At 48.0% G+C, this 20,434-nt stretch overlaps 1 protein-coding gene and 1 non-coding gene across 2 annotated transcripts in view; both read right to left on the bottom strand.

Annotated features, from left to right (window-relative positions):
* Positions 1–20,434, bottom strand: part of Plekhb2 (pleckstrin homology domain containing B2) — a 33,358-nt gene that overhangs the window by 5,132 nt on the left and 7,792 nt on the right. The window contains exons 2-7 of the mRNA XM_032900913.1: positions 13,571–13,615; positions 12,120–12,272; positions 11,467–11,569; positions 8,167–8,206; positions 6,788–6,877; positions 3,382–3,487 (exon numbers count right to left, since the gene is read on the bottom strand). Coding sequence (XP_032756804.1) covers positions 3,382–3,487; positions 6,788–6,877; positions 8,167–8,206; positions 11,467–11,569; positions 12,120–12,272; positions 13,571–13,607 — 529 coding nt within the window. The 5' untranslated portion in view covers positions 13,608–13,615. The remainder of the gene's footprint in view (positions 1–3,381; positions 3,488–6,787; positions 6,878–8,166; positions 8,207–11,466; positions 11,570–12,119; positions 12,273–13,570; positions 13,616–20,434) is intronic.
* LOC116899894 lies at positions 1,789–1,950 on the bottom strand. Its single transcript, XR_004387872.1, has one exon. It is a non-coding gene; the product is annotated as a U1 spliceosomal RNA (small nuclear RNA).

Raw genomic sequence — 20,434 nt, 5'->3', positions numbered from 1 at the left:
ACACTAGTGAAGGTCTAAGGTCGAAACAGGTCTCTCTTGAGCATTTACTTTGGGAGTGTGGAGGTCACTGCCCTGACTTTGTTACAGACTCTCTTTTTTTTTTTTCCGGAGCTGAGGATCGAACCCAGGGCCTTGCTCTTGCTAGCCAAGCGCTCTACCACTGAGCTAAACCCCCAACCCCCGTTACAGACTCTTAAGACTACAGTCATACCCAAACTAAAATATTAGAAACAGATGTCTCACTCACAGTGTGAGCTGGGTACATCTTCCTCTCCACACCCCCAGCTTAAAAGCACACACAGCCACTTCTTCAGCAGATACACACTAAAGGAGAAACCCACTGAGGATATCTGGAAGCTTCAATTGTTCCAACGTCAAAGGTCTAGCCAAAGAGTGCAAAGAATGCATTGTGCATGCCCTTGGCGCTGAGGTGCTGAGAGACACAACTTCACGTCCTTAATCTACAACCAAGAATGGCACATCCCTAGGGTTTTTGCAGAATGAATTATGTGAGTTCCAAGAAATCCAGAAGAGCATCTGGGGAAAATCTTCTTGTCCAAATTGCAAGAATGTGTCACATGTAGGTACAAATGTGCCTGCCTGTGCTGCAACCTGCAGAACTCTGAGCTACACTTCCTCCCACGGTGCTTCAGCCAGCCAGCCTGTGCCTCCTCCACTTCCTCTGCCCCCCCTGCCTCCTCACCCTTTCCCTGCCCTGCTTTTGCCTCTGCCTCTGCCTCTGCTTCCTCTTCTGTCTCCTCCTCCACCTGCCCTAACGGCTGCACTGTTTGAATAACACGGTCCCATGAAAGCACTTCAGGCTGGACCATTAGCAAGAGACTCACACATGTAATAGCGAGAGATCTACTGGAGAGTAATTAAGGAAGCCCAGGAGATTAATGAGAGGAGGAAGCAGATTAAACCGTCAGTCACCGGTCCCTGACTCTGACTTGTAATGAGTCACCATGAAGCCCAATGGCAGCGTTATCAACAAGGTAGAAATGTCTTCATTGTGCCCTGCAGAAAGAAGCTAGAGCTCTTGTGTAACTTAGAGTGTTATTCAGAGAGGATGGATCTGACAGAGGCCTCAGTGCTTCACGGTGCACACTGGCTGAGTCCAGGTTCCGGTATTGAGGTTGATGGGTTCACAACTGCCTGGGACTCCAGCTCTTGGGGATTCTCGGGTCCCCTCGGCCATGTGTGCTCTACCCACACATGTTCAAATAAATGGGCTAGGGGAGAACTCTTCTCACAAGAAACCATGGAAATGATAAGTGGGTTTCTTGCAGGCTTAAGAAGTTTCAGCTGGCACACTATAGACACCTATCTGAAGCTCTGTCACCTTAAAACCTTAATATATATATTATATAATATATATTTGTGCGTATTGGGCATGCTCCATTGAACTGTCTCACCAAACCCATCTCGGCCTTTTTACAAGCACCTTTGATGTCAATTCTGCCTGGTGTCCTGTGGTGATCCATGTGACATACGGAGAAGGTCACCAAGTCGGTCTTAATGTAGCCAAGTCCCGTCTTAGTTACTTTCCTGTTGCCATGATAAAACACCACTGCCAGCTCGACTTAGAGAAGGGAGGGTTCATTCATTTGAGTTTATGGATCCAGAGGAATTCGAGTCCGTCCCTTCACAGCAGGAAAACGTGACAAGAACTGAGAATATCAGAGAGTTCACATCTCAAACTGAGAGCAAGAAACACAGAGGGAATAGGAATGGTTTGAGGCTTTTCCTCTTCCTCCTCTCCCTTCCCTCCTCCTCCTGTCCCTCCTCCAGGTTAGAGTACAAATGCAGTCCCTCACCACAGATTATACAGTGGAGTTTTCCACATTTGGGGGAATCATAGGGGTCGTCACACCCGGAGTACAATGGACAAGCCTCACCCTGGGAAAACCAGGTATCATGATCATGGTATTGCCCCTGCCAGGTACGTATGTATGAGGCTTTTAAAACCTCAAGCCTCACCCCAGTGGTGGATTTTCTCTAGCAAGGCCACAATTCCTAATCCTCCCTAAACAGTGCCACCAACTGGGAACCAACTGCCTGAGGATAAAGGGACATCTCATTTGAACCACATGTCACTCCCTGGTTCCCACTGCCTCATAGACATCTTATAATGTATCCCTCATTATGTCCAACTTCAAAAGTCCCCAAAGTCTTTCAGTCTCAACGCTGTTTAAAATGACAAAGTCTAAAGTCTCTGAAGAGACTCCAGGCAATCTCCTAACCATAAACCCTTATAAAATAAAAATAAAAATAAAAAACAAACCAGTTACACACTACCAATCTATAGTAACACAGGATATATATTACCATTCCAAAAGGTAGAAAATGGGGCACAGTGAGGAGACAGTGGACCAAACCAAGGCCCAAACACAGGAGGGTGAACATCAAACCCTATAGTTTATACCTGATGTTCAAGTGTTAGGGTTCTGCCCCTGTGGCATTGCTGCCTGTGATCTCTGTCTCTGTCTCTCTTTGTCTCTTTGTCTCTCTCTCTCTCTTTCCCTCCCTCTCTGATTCCATTCTCTCTATGTAGCTCTGGGAGGCCATTGTGTGGAGCTATGGAGGGAATGCCCAAGTTTGTGGGAGACGCCCAAGGCATCTGCTAAGGAGAGCTACTTCATTTCATAGGCTTCTAATGTTAAAGACTGAATGGCAAGGGGCTGGAGAGACGGCTCAGCAGTTAACACCGCTTGCTGCTTCCAGAGAACCCTGGTTCAGTTCCCAGCACCTACAAGACACAGCCATGTGGAACGCCAGTCCCAGGCATTGAACGCCCTCTTCTGGTCCCAACAGGCACTTGCACTTATGTGCACATACCTATCGACACGTACACACAATGAAAAATAAATTTTTAAAAAACTGTTGAAATTGAATGACATACAGAAAATGTAAGCAACTAAGGTGTATTTGATTATATTTTAAATAAAGATTATTAAAACCTTAAATAATCAAAAGCTGGGCTGGAGAGATGATTCAGTGGAGCTCGGAGAGTTTCTGCCAATCTGACAACCCGAGTTCAATCTCTGGGACTCACACTGTGTTAGGAGACAACTGACTCCCTTGAATTGTCCTCTGGCCTTCCTTCATGAGCTGTGACACACATGCGCCCACACACATATGTGTACCCAGGCACACAAAGTCAATAAAAATGCAATAGTATTTAAATAACAATTGTTCTAGCACTGTAAAGGTATGTAAAACCCCAAAAGACTGAAGAGAACTAGGCAAAAATCAGAGTGGCAAAGTGATTTGGAGTCTCCAGTGAGAAAGTGCAGCTCATTTAACCTCAAACTGAAAAGTAAGGCTCCTCCCTGCCCCCACCATATGCGGAGGCCAAGAGCAGCGGCCAGCGTGAGTTACCTGCATACGGGTACTGGTATGGCACTGCATATGCCTGCCCGTTGGCGGCATAGACAACTTGAGTTCCTGCTGGGTACGCGCCACTGTATGGACCATAGCCGTAGACCTGGAAGGAGAGAAGGTCCCATAAGAAATACAATTTTGAGGGAGGGGCTGGTGGGATGGCTCAGTGGGTAAAGGCACTTGCCACCTAGCCTGATGACATGCTTTGTGTCCCTGACACTCACAAAGTAGAAGGGGTGGGTGGAGTCCTAAAAATTGTCCTCTGTCAGCAATTATGAAATGAACACACTTAACTGAGCAGGGGTGTGTGGGGATGGAGAGGGGTGACACGCATGGGAGGTACTGGGAGGAGGAAAGGGGAGATGAGAAATGATGTGATGATACATACATATTTATATACATACATACATACATGTATACATACATACATGCACTCATACATACACACACGTATATACACATATACATACATGCATGTGTACATGTATACACATATATATCCATATATACATGTACACACACATACATGCATACATGCATAGGTGTCCCCCGACCTCCACAGGTGTGCTGTGACATATCCTAGATTGGATAATGGGGACTCAGAAATCACAATGAGTACAGACAGAAAAGGGGTAGAGGGGCCGGGAAAAGTTTGCCTCCTCTGCCTGAAGAGCCAATAACTGCTCCACTCTGCAAACACTAAGACCTGGCTGCAAGAACACCCTATTCCACCCCCCAAAGCTCGGAGGTGGAAGCCCTAACCACCGTGCTCTACAACAGCCTCAACTACAACTACAACGGCTACAGCAAGCCTCCCCTGCTCCCTTAGAGCGCAGACAGAAAAGGAGGCAGGCGAGGCAGGCGGTTTCATCCCTGCCAGATAACAAGGCACCCACTCTACCATGCAACAGACCACGGAGTGAGCCAGCATCCATGACTGCCAAGCAGAAGCAATTGCCCTTCTCATCCCCGAGAAACCACTGAAGGCCCGGTGGGGAGTGGGTCCGCTGGCCACGCTGCGTACATCCATCAGTATGTATGTAGTAACAGTATGTATGCAGTAACCGGGAGTCCTCTCTCCCCAGCAAGGTGCTCTGAGAAGACTCAGAGAAAACCTAAACTCCTGAGCCTTAGGTCCCAGCCCTGGCTGTGGCCTGAGAATCTGGAATTCGACCTGGCAAGATCCGAGTCTCGCTGTGTTTAACATATCAAGGTTCTGACCAAAATCACTTTTAGCTCAAGCAGCCGAGATCACAAACAAAAGGACACAGAATAACGCCCACATTGAGACCTCATAGATGCAGGGGTATAGCTCAGTGGGCGGAGCTTGCTGGGCATGAGAGAAAGGCTGGGTTCCAACCCAGCACCTAAGGCTGAAAGATGCTAGAATTATCTAGAAAGGACTTGTGTGTTGAGCGCCAGTGTATGTATGAGTGGTCTTTGCAGTGTATGGGTGTGGGTGCAAATGTACATGTATAGAAGGCATACACGCCCGTGCATGCATTCAGAGGCCACAAGCGGACACCAGGGGCATGCGCATGCGCACACGTACACTGTTGCGCTCCCCCCACCCCCACCCCCACCCACCTTATTTCCTTGAGACAGTATCTCTTACAGAAAAGACTTCTTTTTCCTTAGTCTACTAGTTGGTCTAGGACTCTCTATGTAGGTAAGGCTGACCACAAACTCACAAAGATCCACGGGCTTCCTCCTTCTGAGTACTAAGTTTAAAGGTGTGCACCACCACATTCAGCTTGGGAAAGGTTTTTTTTTTTTTTTCTTGAGACGGGTTTCTCTAAGGATTCTAAGCCCTGGCAATCTTAGAACTTGATCTGTAAACCAGGCTGACCTCAAACTCATGGAGATCTGCCTGATTCTGCCTCCCAACTGCTGGGATTAAAGATGTGCAGTGTAACACCTGGCCCTTTGGAAAGGATTTTAAAGTAACTATTATAAAAAATCTTTCAGTTAGCAATTATGAAATGAACAGATCTAAATGAAAACAAATTAGTAACTCCCCAAAATTTTAAAAATTATAAGAAAAAAATCAGTATAATGCATATACAAAGAATATAAATTCTGGAAATAGCCAGGGTGTGGTGCTGCACACTTGTAATCCCAGAGTTTGAGAAATTGAACATTTACAGCACCCACATGGAGGCTCGCAGCTGCCCTTAACTCCAGTGTAGGGGATCTGATGCCCTCTTCTGGACTCGGTGGGTACTGCATGTGTGTGGTGCTCACAGTACTTGCAGGCAAAACATTCCTACACACAAAATTATTTATATCTTTTAAAAATAGACAGTTATATACAACCACTTGAAGATAATAGAATACTTATAGATCTAATAAATGTGATCTATTATTATGCTGAAAACTGTAAAATGCTGACAAAACCAACAACAACCACCACCACCACCTAAAGAAAGCCAAGAATAAAAGCAGAGACAAACAGAATAGCCCACGAAGCTCAGGACAGCGAACGAGACTTCTCTCCAAACGTGATGCAGTGGCTTATGGCAGCTTTGGTCAAAAACCTTGCGAGGTTTTGCAGTTAACACAGATAAACGGATTTGGGGCTGGCCAGATGGCTCAGTGGATAAAGGTGCTTACCACCAAGCCTGACGACCCACGAGTTTAATCTGCAGGACTCACAGAGAGAGCCAACTCTCAAGTTATCCTCTGACCTCTACCTGTGCAATGTACATGTATGCACTACATGCGCGCACGCACACACACACATGTGCACACGCGCACGTGCACAGGCACACTGATATAAACATATATTAATGTTAATATATGTTAAGATATATATGTAAATATGTGTATATATCTTAATTAATAAATTTATAAACAGTGGGTGAAATAGCTCAGTGGTAAAGAACTTGCCTAGCATATGTGAAGCCTTGAGTTCAATCTCTCAACAACAAATCACACACAAATACACACACACACACACACACACACACACACACTAGGTTTTTTTGTTTATTTTGAGACAGACTTTCAAGAGTGAGCTGGCCTCCTGAGTAGCCAAGAAGGATCTTGATCTCCTAATTGCCCTGCCCCTACTTCCCAAGCACCGAGAGTTCACTTGTGTGTCCCCACCCCCAGTTTATGCCGTGCTGGGGACCACAACCTCCAGCTTGCTAGGCTAGGCAAATGCTCCATCAACTGGGCCACATCACCAGCTCCAAGAGTTGCTTTACTCCATCTGAGCAAAGAGGAATACTCTGTGATAAAGGGGGAAGAATTAGTGTGTTTCTTATTTCCCTGAGACTGACTTAAGATTAAGATCAAAACTGCAACCAAAAACAGAAGGAAAGAGACGAGCAGAAATGGAAAAGCAGCAGAGAGTCCCCACCTCCCCCCATTTGTATGCTCTCTGCTCAGTCCTCCCTACCTCAGGGGTCGGTGTAGCATAGGCTGCGTAGGGAGGTGGCGATGCGGCCACTGCAGTCTCTTCGGACAGGATTGCGGAGCCAACATAAGCCTGTGTGAGACAAGAGAGCTAAGATCACAAAGGGCCGCTCCTGCTGGTCCAGGGGCAACCTCCAGCCGACTAAAGCACCCTCTGAGTTTAGCAGCCAATCCTGGCTCAGCCCCAAGCCAGAGAGGAGCACTCCAGGCGCAGGAGGGTACGTGGAGGCCCTGCTGCCAATGCCTCATAGAGCAAACGTTACTACCCTTATCAGTCCATCTGGTCACAAACAGATATGTACCAGGAACATGATCTTCTGAAATTCAAAATACCCCAGTGAAAAGGGGAAGAAAAAAAACTCAAAAAAATCCACACGCATAATTGCACTGGGTTTTTGCTAACTGCATGGATCGTTGATACTAATTTCCATGGCTGTTCGTGAAAGAAAGGAGTATAGACTGAGCTCTGAGGAAAAGTATCTCTGGCCAACAAAGGCCGTGGACCCTGAGTTTTTGACTTCCCACCGGTACAAATTCTTCTCTAAGCCTTATCTGCTTTTCTATTTTTTTCTATAAATATATTGGAAAAAATAGAACTCCACCTAAGAATGAAAATGCTGACCACAAAGGTCTCGGGCACCAAGGGGCGCTGCCAGGGATACAACAAGATTTATGGTTTCTCTATCTCCTGTGGTCAAAATTAGTATTAGGGACACCAAAAGGGACAAGAAAGGTCTTAGGTTTTTGAGGCTCATATCTGTTTGTTTGTTCGTTTGTGGATTTTGTTTGTTTTATTTCTTTGGTTGGAACTGCCACTCCTGGCCAAGGAGGGTGTTCTCTTAGTCACTCTCTCATTACTCATAACCTGATGGAAGCTCAGCAAGAGCTTTGTTCTGGTTTATAATTCTAGAAGGACACAGTCCATCACAGTGGGGAAGGCGTGGCAGCAACCAGGGAGGCAAGGTAGAAGGAACTAGATGGAGCTGGTCACATTGCATTCAGGATTAAGACTGAATAGATGTCAAATCAAGACGAAACCTCAGTGACCCCTGGTGAAGCACTGTCTTCCAGTGAGGTTCCGCCTAAAGGTTCTGTAACTTGCAAACTACTCCACCAGCTGTGAACCAGGAGCTCAAGCAAGGGAGCCTCCGGGGCTGTTTCCTATCAGACCACAACAGGGGCCTCTTACTAAAACTGGCGTGATCACTGTCAGCAAGAGGCACCCTGCACTGCTCTGCTCAGGAATCTGTGTGGACAGGAGAGCCACCCCCCTTCCATTTCCCCCTCCTGCCTCCTGCTCTCCAGTTTGCTACACAGACCCAGGATGTACAAACAGGGCTGGAACAACCATGAGCAACTTACTGTGTTTGTTCTGGAATCCTGCAGTGTAAACTTCCATGCCCTGGAGAAAGTGAAAAACAGGGTACTCTGAGGTAATCCAACATTCCAATGATTCTTAAATTCAGACAAGCCTCAGCATTCCCTGAAAGGCTTCTGTATAAAGAGAGACAGCTAGCCCCTAATCCCAGCACTTGGGAGGCTTAAACAGGACTATCAACCTGTGTGGTGGATTAAGACCCTGTCTCATACCACCCCACCCACACCAAATAAACAAAATAAAATGAAACTTCAGGCCTTACCCTAAGACCACCAAATCATCTCTTGCTCAGGACACTGACTTAGAAAACATGTATATTTAGAGAACTGTCTTACAGTAGATACGATCTAAAACATAATACATACAGTTTGGTATTTTTATCTTTAATAAATGTAAATAAAATGTAGTCAGGCAGTGGAAGTACATGCCTTTAATCCAGGACTCAGAAGGCAGAGGCAGGCAAATCTCTAAGTTTGAGGTTAGCCTGGTCTATAGAGCAAGATGCAGGACAGTCAGGGCTACACAGAGAAACCCTGTCATGGAAAAGAAAAAATGCAATGATCTGTAAGTTGTCCCAACAGCAGCCAACACTGGCTTGAAATCTACTATGTAGTCCAGGCTAACCCCAAATACAAGATCCTCCCACCCCAGCCCACCCAGCGTGGGGATTCAGGGACACGCCAATACACTCAACCCCTGCTTCCCTCTTAATGGCTTTACCATGTTCCCATGATACGAAGAGATTTTGATTGCCAAGCTGTCTTAGAATTATTACTGCTTTGATACAACACCAAGAGCAAAAGCACCTTGGGAAACACTTCCATATTCAGTATGCAAAGCAGGAAGGGTAGAAACTCAAGCAGGGCAGGAACCAATGCAGAGACCATGGAGGAGTGCTGTTTCCTGGCTTGCTCTCCATGGCTTGCTCAGCCTGCTTTCTTACAGATTCCAGGGCCACCAGCCCAGGGATGGCATCACCCACAATGAGTTGGGACCTCCAACATAAATCACTGATTAAGAAAGTACCCTACAGGCTTGCATGCAGCCCAGTCTTAGGGAGACACTTTCTCCATTGAGGCTCTCACCTCTCTAGTATCAAGCTTGTGTCAAGTTGGCAACATTTTAACCATTGAAAAGACTGGTCCATGCTGTTCTGTGCCCCTTTTGTCTTTGAACTCGTGACCCTCCCACCTCTAAGCTCAAATGCTGGAATGAGAGGTGCTCCCCAATATGGCCTGTTTTCCCTGTACACTTCTTTATGATGGTTCCCAATAAACCGCTCAGCCAAAGGATTCATCCATCTCGTTAGACAGACAGACAGACAGACAGACAGACTGACATTCCCTTTCTCTTCACTTGATGGTTGCAGAAGGCAATCCAGGTTCATTTCCCATCTTTTCCTCAGAGGTCTCTGTTACTATGGATTGAACTCTGTGCCTTCAAGAGACACACTGAAGTTAGGGTCTTCCTCACAGCTAAGTGTGGCTCACCAAGAAATAGGGTCTTTGCACGTGAAATCAAATGAAAATGGGGTCAAACTGTAAGGTCCTCAGTCCGGCATGCCTGGTATGGAAAGATGAGAAGAGGCAAGCAAAGGTCCCACAGACCCAGGGAGTGGCCCGCTGAGGAGCTGATCTTACTTCTGACTACCAGGGCCCAGAGGCTCCAGCTCTGGCTTTAGTTACCCAGTCTGTGGTACCAGAGCAGACTTAGACACTGGGTCTCCGATATATTCGGTGTTGTCTTCTTTTTTTAAGATTTATTTATTGTATGTATGTGAGTACACTGTATTTATCTTCAGACACACCAGAAGAGGGCATCAGATCCCATTGCAGATGGTTGTGAGCCACCATGTTGTTGCTGGGAATTGAACTCAGGACCTCTGGGAGAGCAGTCAGTGCTCTTAACCGCTGAGCCATCTCCCCAGCTGGAGGACAAGCATTTGAATCTAGATACTTATCAGTTAGATTGCCACCATTTGTAGCTCCAGTTCCAGGGGATTTTGACACTGGCTCCTGACCTCTGAAGGGACCTGCATATGTGCATTAGTGAGTGCACATACACACATACACACACACACACCACTTTAATCTTAATAAAAATTAAAAAATAAATCCTAAAAAAGCTTTTCAAGTTGGGGATTTGGCTCAGTGGTAGAGCGCTTGCCTAGCAAGCGCAAGGCCCTGGGTTCGGTCCCCAGCTCCGGAAAAAAAAAAAACAAAACTAAAAAAAGCTTTTCAAACATTGTGGCACATGCCTTTAATACCAACAATAGGGATACAGAGATAATGAATCTCTGCTGAGTTTGAAGTCTCCATAGTGAGTTCCAGGCCAACCAGCGCTACACACTGATCTCTCTCTCTCTCTCTCTCTCTCTCTCTCTCTCTCTCTCTCTCTCTCTCTCTCTCTCTCTCTCTCTGTTTTAGAGGCTTAGTCTATTATCATCTTGACCAGAACATGGTGGCATGCAGGCAGGCACTGGAAAGCAGCTAAGACCGCCATCTCGGTCCATAGGCAGAGACTCTGTGCTTGGCATGTGCTTTTGAGACCTCAAAGCTCACCCCCAGTGACACATTCTTCCAACAAAGCCACACCTCCTAATCCTTTTCAAATAATGCCACACACCCTAGGGACTAAACATTCAAATATATGAGCTTATGGGGCCCGTTCTTATTCAAACCACCACACTGCTTGAACAGAAGGGACAGAAATCAGAATCTAGGGGACTCGCAAGATGGCTCAGTGGGTAAAAGCATTGGCTAAGAAAACATGAGGACCTGAGTTTGAATCCCCAGAACTCATGTAAAAGGAAATTCAGATGTGTAGCACTAGGCTATATAATCCCGTGCTCTTATGGAGACATGAAGAGTAAAGACAGGAGAATCCCTGGGCCGGCATGGGAAAATATGATGAAAAGTCAGTAAGACCCTGTCTCAAACACAAGGTGCAAGGCGAGGACCAATGCAAATACTGCCTTCTGACCTCCACCCTTGCCACGGCACATGTGTTCCTTTACACGTGCCCACAGACATGTACACACACACACACACACACACACACACACACACACACACACACACATATACACACACACGCACACACACACACACACACACACACACACACACACACACACACACACGTCCAAGAAAAGCCCCTGCTGCATTTCTCCCGGAGCCACAGCCTGGAGGGAGACTCCTCCGACTCGCTTACCCTGTTAACAAAAGGAAATTAGAGCAGGGAAACAGCCTGTCAATTAAACACATATTGAGGTCGGCACTCACAGGCAATCGTCTGTGCTCTCTGCACAGAGACTGATGGTCTTCCCATCTCGGCAGACGATCTGCAGCAGACAGTCTCTGGGCTTCCCATCTGGAGGCTGGATGTCTGGGAGAAACGAGCAGAATGGAGAACTAGTCCTTAGCTTGGCTTTCTGTCTGTTTTTGTTTTGTTTTGCTTCCTTATGCATTCTTAGACCTAACAGCCCAGAGAAGTGAGTGTACGTCACTGCATGGGAGACAGCCTGGGGCCTAACTCAGAGGCAAAAGGGGTCGGCCGCTGGCTGCAAAGGAAGATCCATTTGCTCCCTGTAAAATGAGTGCAGGATAGGACGGTGAGCCCTGGCATCCACTGTGCTGCATCCTGCTTCCAAGAAGCTGACAAGACACATCGCAGCGTCTAAATCAGAAAGTCAGCATGACCTTAGAGGGGGTCTCACCTTTCTTGGGGTGGCTAGCAGTCTGGTTCCTTCTCCCTGGATGAAGTGATGCAGGTTGGGCCTAACTCCAGTGTACGTGGGGTGGGATCTATCTATCATGATGTTTAGGATGTGAATGCCCAAGCCCCACTGTGGCTGCCCTGCCTGGACAGAGTCCAGTTTGACAGTGGAAACAGATGCATTAAGGAAGGTAGGGTGTCGGTCCTGGGCACAGCTTACCCCGACACTCATGCCCCATGCGGATATTGATGCAGTCTACGGGCATGTGGACCTTATCCTCTATGCTCTGCCGAGTCTGGTCATCGTAGTAGATCAGGTGACCGTCTGACCACAGGTCAAACCAATTCTTCTTCCAGCGTTTCAGAATAGTGCCTGGGGGCAAACAGAGAAAGTTGGTTTTGAGTTAGAACGACAAAGGCTGTGTGTGTGTGTGTGTGTGTGTGTGTGTGTGTGTGTGTGTGTGTGTGTGTGTGTCCAGTGCGCAGTAGGCACAGAAGAAACCATCCACCATCCACCCGCACAGAATCAATGGAAGCAATCCACCCGAGCTGGCCGTGGAAATGGACGTGGCCTGGCCACTCCCACTTTAACAGTATGGTCACTGGAAGGCTGCCAACGAAGACTGTACCCCTTCAAGGGAGCATTGAGGAAGAAGGGAAGGAACCCATGTTAAAACCAAAGGGTGGAGAAGAGGTCTGCCGTCTGGAAACAATATAGCCACAGTACTCATGAGCTCTCCAGCTGTGGACACCTGCACGAGGCCCACATAAGATTGGGCCTTGCAGGCTGGAGAGACGGCTCAGTCGGTTAAGAGCACTGACTGCTCTTCCAGAGGTCCTGAGTTCAATTCCCAGCAACTACATGGTGGCTCACAACCATCTGTAATGGAATCTGATGCCCTCTTCTGGTGTGTCTGAAGACAGCAACAGTGTACTTATATATAATATAAATCTTAAAAAAAAATGGGCCTCACAACATTCCATCAGAATGGGGAAAATATACATAAAACAATACTGACAATGATAACTTAAAAACAATCTCACCTTCCAGACCCTGACAGTGCCTAAGGAGAAAACCAGAAGAGTCCTGGCAAAGGACTTGTCCTTGGGTCTGAGCAAGGCGCCCTATCATCCCTATCCACAGGAGGTTGGAGGCATAAAACTCAAGAGAAGGTAGCCCTCGGGTCTAGGGCCACCCTCTGAGATGGCAGGTAAGGCCAGGATTATTCTGGGCTAAGACTACCCACAGACCTAGGGAGCGAGCGATCCAGGTGGGGGAGAAGTAGTCAGCTCTCCCTGCTTACCAGCTCGGTATTCATTCAAGTGGCAGTCTAGGACACGACAGCTGGTTTACAGTAGCCATGTCTAGGAGACTGGACCTCAAGCCCAAGAACTGAGTTTCCTCCGGAGACAAAGATTTGCTAAGCTCCTGCACCCAACCAAGGCAGGTCTCCGTACTGATCCTTCTCAGGTCCCAGACAGGGCAGGTCATTTCCCACACAGCCACATCAAGCCAACCATTACTGATAAAGCACAGGAGAAGGGGACCCTCCTTGCTTCCTGGTTTCTATCAGTTCCGTGTTTTCACGAGGACCGCCACAGAGCTCTAACGATTCCCAGAGGAGCTGCACGGTGAGGGCACTAACTAGACTGTCGAGTGTTTCTACTCACTCTGTCGAAGTAACCATCCACTCTTCACGAACGCCATCTCTTCAGCTACAGGAGAAAAAACACACAGGTTCAGGAAAAGAACGGTTCGTCTGGCTCGTTTCACCCCCCACGCCCATCCCACCCCGTGTGAGCTGAGGAGCAAGCAAAGACTCTTGACCTCACACTACTTGACATTCATCGAATGCCACCTCCGTGGGTCTATACCACCCACCCTTCCTCCAACCTCCTGAGTCCCAGCAGGCGGGGGGCAGCTCCAGAAATACTGACACTCAGCTCTGTTAAGGACTTGAGGCTTCTCACAACACACCCAAGTGTCCTAGAGACCTGGCGTCCAGCCGCCTCAGCCTAACTCTTATATGCTCCACAGACTAACATGTCTGGTCATTCCTCACTGGTATCACTCCACAGACTAACATGTCTGGTCATATATTACTGGCATCAGATGGGTAGCTAGTTCAAGGCAGAAAACCTTGGGTCTTCAAGGAAAACACTGACAGACTTAACTCCATAAAAACAGACTAGAGAGATGGTCCGGCACTTCCTGTTCTCCCAGAGGACCCCGTTGTTGTTCCCAGCACCTATAGGGCAGTTTACAACCACCTGGAACTCCAGTTTTGGGAATCTGACCCCCTCTTCTCTCCTCCACAGCCACTGCATGCACATGGTACACTTAAAATATACAGACAAAACACCCATACAGAAAAAATGAAAATAAAAACTAAAGACCGCCTTGGGCCAGTGAGATTGCTGAACAGGTAAAGGCATCTACTGGTAAGGTAAGGACCACGTGAGTTTAATTCCTAGGACCCACATGTCAGAGGAAAACTGACTCCCACAAGTAATCTCTGACCTCCACATGTGCTCTGTAGCACAAATCTGTCCCTCCACAGGAATAATAAACAGAACTCTAAAAATAAAGGACTTCCGTGTGGGGCTGGGGTGTCAGAAGACTAATGACTAATTACAAACAGCAATGATTGTCACACACATACACACTCACACACATGCACTCACACATACACACTCACACACACATGCACTCACACATACACACTCACACACACAAACACACACACACATGCACATACACATGCACTCACACACACTCACACTCACACACACATGCACATACACATGTACTCACACACACACTCACATACACACACACATGCACTCACATACACACACACACAAGCACACACACACTCACACACACACTCACACACACATACACTCACGCTCACACACACACTCACACACACACATACACACACGCACACACACACACACACACACACACTCTCACACACACATACACAAACACAAACACAGCCATAAAACAAACGTGAATAAACTCATAAGATACTCAGTTTAGGTCAAGAAGATGGCTCTGTAGGTAAAGGGGCCTGCAGCGAAGCCTGAAGTCAAGAGTATAATCTCTGAGACACAGGGTAGAAAGAGAAAACTGACTCCCTCATGCATGCATGTTAGGGCGTGGATGCGCACATACACAATCAATCGCCAATCAATCAATCATCTATAAACTAAAATTTAAAGTAGATATAAAAACTGAAGAAGATAACTGGTCTCTTTTCAACTCAGAGGACAAAATTCAAATGTGGCATTAACAGTTGTACCCCTCAGCCTGGCAACCCCACTGTCTAGCCAGGAGGAAGAAGTGTTGCGGTGTAGAAGGCCTGGCAGGATAAAGATTCAGAAAAGACACACCAAGTCCCTCCCTTAGGCTGTCAGACTGTGAAACAAGACATCATGGGGAATTGAGATTTCCCTGGGGATCTCATTGCAGAAGGCAAAGGCTGAAGCCTGGTGTAGTCAGAGGGGGACTATTCTGGAAAGAGGATCTCCACGATCTGACAGCTTGTCAGACCGCCCTGCAGGGAGACTGGGTCAGTGCTGGGTGAGATCACTCCTTGACCAGGACTGGACAGTTATTCATATGTCTAGACCGCTCCTTAAACTTAAACTTCATGTCGGGACCCAGAAGACAGACGGGTGGGAGTCGGGGCTGTTACTGGATCTCTTCATCTTTCTCAACGAAGGCACACGATCACAAACCGAATCCAGAAAAACCATCCTCCATCTTTTTTCCCCAGAGAGTGTGAACAGAGACATACCCACGGCTGCTGGTTGCCATCTTGAGATGGGGGAGGGGGCAGCCCCACAACAGCTGTGCTTACCAACTGGGCTAATCCCGAAACCCATCTGTGATGTGGTTAATCCCAACAGTCGATCAGCTTGACCATCAGCTTGACGGGACCTAGAATCACCTGGCTGAAGACCTCTGGGAGTATCTGAGAGAATTTGCAGATTAGATTAACTAAAGAGGGACGGCCCACCCTACATGCGGGCAGAGCGGTCCACAGGCTGGGGTGGCAGAATGAGTAGGAAAGTAAGTGGAGCACCATCACGATGGGCTGTATCCCCCAAACTGGAAGCCAAAATCAGCCCTTCCTCCCTTAAGCTGCTTCTCAGCAGGTACTTGGTCCACAGCAGCAAGAAAAGCTAACACATCACTCTAATCTAGGGCTTTCTCCTAAGCAAACCCAGAGGTTTGTATTTTAAACTAGTTGAATGAGGTTCCAGACACTAAGAGTTTGAAACATTCTCCCAGTAGAGCTCCCAACAGTTAGTTACTAAGCACAACCAGTAACTAGTCTCCAGTTTCATCCTAGTCACAAACGAGGGATGGTGGACCTGTCCAGGGAACTCGGTAAGGTGGAGCAGGTCTGAGTCCCCGGAAACTCAGGAAACTCGGGCACATACCTGAGAGGTAGACAGCTCTCTGCTCCTGCCAGATTCCCAGCCTGGAACATGTGCCACACTCCCCACAAAGGAAACACGACACAGGTCACATCGGCCCAGTACACAGTTCTCCATGCTAGTGGGGTACCTGAAGGGTTTAGCCAATGACTTCCCTTCTCGGCATTCCTCCCTGCAAAAGGTATTTAATCTCTGGTCCACCTTGAGAAGTGGGTACGCATCCATTTTCCACCATGAACAACCACCATAAACAGTTTGGAACCAAGGACTGCTCATCCACCACCACGGGGAGCATGGAGAAGGCCTTCGCCTACAGAGACAAAGCTTAAGTCTCCCGTAGAAGGTCTCTGTGCTTCCAGACAACTGCAGCTACCTTCGCCAATGAGCGAAGCCAGAGCTCCCAGCCCCTGACCTGGTCTCTTGAGGACCCATGGACCCCCGACACTTCATTCCCCACTTCTCTGTGCCATTTTTCTAGCAGTGACCAGATGCCTGGGAATCAGGGAATACCAGCTTCATCCCCCACACACAGCTCCCACCCCCTAGAACAGTGTCTCTGAGCTTCCTTGAAGTCCAGCACCTGGTGGCAGTGTGTTTCTCCTCCCCAATAGCCAGCAGAACTGGACCCACAACTAGAGACAAGATTATGTGTGTCATCTACCTTCTAGGTATGTGTGTCTTCACACCAAAGGACCACTCACTGAGCAGACTCCAGATTCAAGACGGAGTTAGGCAGAAGCTTACGCATCTAAAGACACGGGACCATGTCTGATACATGCAATGTGTCCAAGGTGTTACAGAAAAAGGAAGCTTGGATCCCTGGCCAGGGAGAGGGCCCAGCAGGATTTGCCATCTCGGCCTGAGGACCAGAGTTTGGATTCCTGACAACCATATCAATACCATTTGGGCACGGTGGTTCACGGTAATCCGAGTGAGGGAGGCGGAACTAGGATCTCTAGAGTAAGCTGACTAGCTAGTCAGACTGGTGGGCTCTGATTCAGGTAAGAGAGCCAGCCGCAATGTAGAAGACAAAGAGACATCAAGAAGATACCCTATGTCACACACACCTGCAGAAATGTATGCCAACACCATACACACACACACACACACACACACACACACACACACACAATTGAAAAATCAATGGAGGGGTTGAGGGGGGAAGACTTCGCTTTAGACTCAAGCAGCTTCTGATCTGGGAACATCCTGTCAACTTCAGTTGAATGCAGAAAATTCCCGCTTACCCCTCAGTGCCCAGATGTGTCTTTAATGCCAGTGTCCCCTAAAAGGACCAGGTGCTTCTTGTGAGTGAGCTGGCTATAACTAAGAGGCCTTACTGTTAAAATACAAAGCTGGAGCCAGCCAGATGACCTAGTGGTTAAAGACACTGACCGCCAAGCCTGAGGATCTGAGTTCAAGGCCAGGGACCTATATGATGGAAGGGAAGAACCAGCTCTCACCAATTGTCCTCTGACCTCTGTACATGCACGTGCACACATGCATACACATACACACACTGTGGCACACAGGTGTACACACACACTGGCACACACAGGTATGTATACACACACAGGTATATACACACACATACTGTGGCACACACAGGTGTGTATACAAACACATGCTGTGGCACACAGGTGTACACACACACACACACACACACACACACACACACACACACACTCACTAGACTAGGGCTGGAGAGATGGCTCAGCAGTTAAGAGCCTGTGCTACTCTTGCAGAGGACCTCTGCTTGATTCCCAGTACAGAGTGGGTAGTGACACAGGACTATATCCCAGGGAAGGCAGAAGCAGGACTGAAAGTCGAACCCGTGAGGGCTGGATGGTGCTCGACTAGAAAATGCATCTTAGTTTGCTTTCTGCTGCTGTGATAAAACACTGACCAAAAGCGACTTGGTGAGGAGGCGCCTTATTTGGCTTACACATCCGGGTCGCAGTCCAGTGAAGGAAGCCAAGGCGAGGAGGCAAGAACTGAAGCAGAAGTCACATGCGAATGCTTCTTGTACTTGTACTGCCTGCTTTCTTACATAACCCAGGAGCCCACACAGTGAGCCGGGCCCCCCATAACAACCATAAGCAAGACAATGACTTGTCTAGGGGCCTCTCTGATGAGAGCAATGTGTTGACAGGGACGCATGTTGAATTTACTACTTACAATGTTAGGTTTGCATGTTAAGACAAAAGGCGGCTCACCACCACAAGGACCAGACTTCTGTCAGACTTCTGATGGAGGGCACAGGTGGGAGTTCTGGAACTGGAAAAGCTAGGAGCAGGCTTGAAGGCAACTTGAACTTGAGTTGCTAAGGAAACAGCCCTGGGGATCTGACCCTTGCATTCACAAGCTAAGGGCTCGTCAGGCAGGCTCTTACTCACACAGTGTCTACAGCAAGGTCAGAAGAAGCCCTGTCAATGGGAGCACCCCATGACACCCTACAGCTCTCCCCGGGTCAGGGAGGACAGTTGGCCACAGGGCATCTTCCGGAGACAGTGAAACTGGGGTGTGAGGCCATGTGACTCGGTGGAGAAGGAAGTAAACTGTGTGTCTGTCTCCTGGGCAGCGCCCCTGGTAACACCACACAGTCACCGTTTCCAGGTTCCTATCAGCAGCACCCTGCCCTGGTCTCTGGCAGCATGTGGTACAGACCAGGCCCTCCGCCCCAGAGAAAACAACTTAATGTACACACAGGGCGGCCCTTAGTAAACAGTTACACACTGCCTGGCTCCCCAACCACATCCTGAACGCCACTGCTGACCACAAAGCTTTGAGATCAAACAAGGGTCTCTGGAGAAATGGAATTTCCCCGGAGTCTCATGCTGGTTCTGCCACAGGGGAGACGAGTCACCCGGAAGAGAATCCACTCAGGTCTGGCTTGTCAGACCACCCTGCGGGACGGTCTGGGGCTCAACCAATGATGAGCCAACGACGCAGGCCTTGACCAGACCGGTTGAGCTATGCGCACTTCCTAACCTCGGGACAGGAGAAATGGCTCAGCAGTTGAGAGCAGAGTGCAGGTTCGTCCCTCAGCACACACCTGGGTGCTCACAACGCATCCAATCACAGGACACCCGACACCCTATTTCGCCTTCTGAAGGCACTGTATGCATGTAGTGTACAGACTCACACAAAACACCCCATGTGTAAAGTAAAGATAAGTAAATATAAAAATAAATAAATCTAAACCTCACACCAGGCCCTAAAAGGTAGACATGAGGGGAGGGGCATGGTCTGCCTAACTGGTCTATGGAGGACATGTGCTGTCACAGCCCAGGCTCCTGCCAAATAGACATCAGCATCATTGCCGACAAAGAAATAACACACGTTGAATCCCCAAAACAGAAAACAGAATGTTCCAAACATCCAGAGCTCTGGGAGGGATATAGGGTTGGGATATAGCTCAGTGGCCGAGCATTTGCCTAGAACATGTGAGGCCTGCGGTTCATCCCCCAGAAGGAGAGGGAAGCAGGAAGAGAAAGGGAAGAGGGAGGGGGGGAGGGAGGGAGAAAGGAGGGAGGGAGGGAAGGGGGGAGGGGGAGGGAGGGAGGGAGGGAGGAGGAAGGGGAAGGGAAGGGGAAGAAGAGGAGGTAGAGGTAGTGGTGTTATCTTTTTCTCAGAAAGAAACAGGAGAGTCTGGAGACATGCTTAAAGCACTTGTAGCCAAGCTCGGTGACCTGAATTCAACCCCCATTCCCAGGATCTAAAACTGGTGGAGGGCGAGAACCACTCCGTCCAGCTGCGATCTGGTTTCTGTGTACACACGTGTATGCCTGTGCACATTCGATACATAAAAACATTTAAATGATTGAATTTTAACAATTTCTTTTGGTTTTTTCAAGACAGGGTTTCTTCCTTTTTATTTCTGTATACATGTGCCTGTATGCCACATGTGTGCAGATGTTTGAGAAGCCCAGAAAAGTGCTGCAGGTCCCCTGGAACTGAAGTTACAGGTGGCAGTGAGCTGCCCAGTGTGGATGCTGGGAACCAAACTCAGGTCTTCTGAAAGAACAGCTCTGTGCTCTGCCCCTAATTAAATAAAAATTTAAAAAACAATTATTTTTGGAGGAA

Source organism: Rattus rattus, chromosome 4 (assembly GCF_011064425.1).
Source record: "Rattus rattus isolate New Zealand chromosome 4, Rrattus_CSIRO_v1, whole genome shotgun sequence".
Classification (NCBI taxonomy): Eukaryota; Metazoa; Chordata; class Mammalia; order Rodentia; family Muridae; genus Rattus; species Rattus rattus.
Note: the sequence above shows the minus strand (reverse complement) of the source record. Positions and strands in the feature narration are given on the sequence as shown.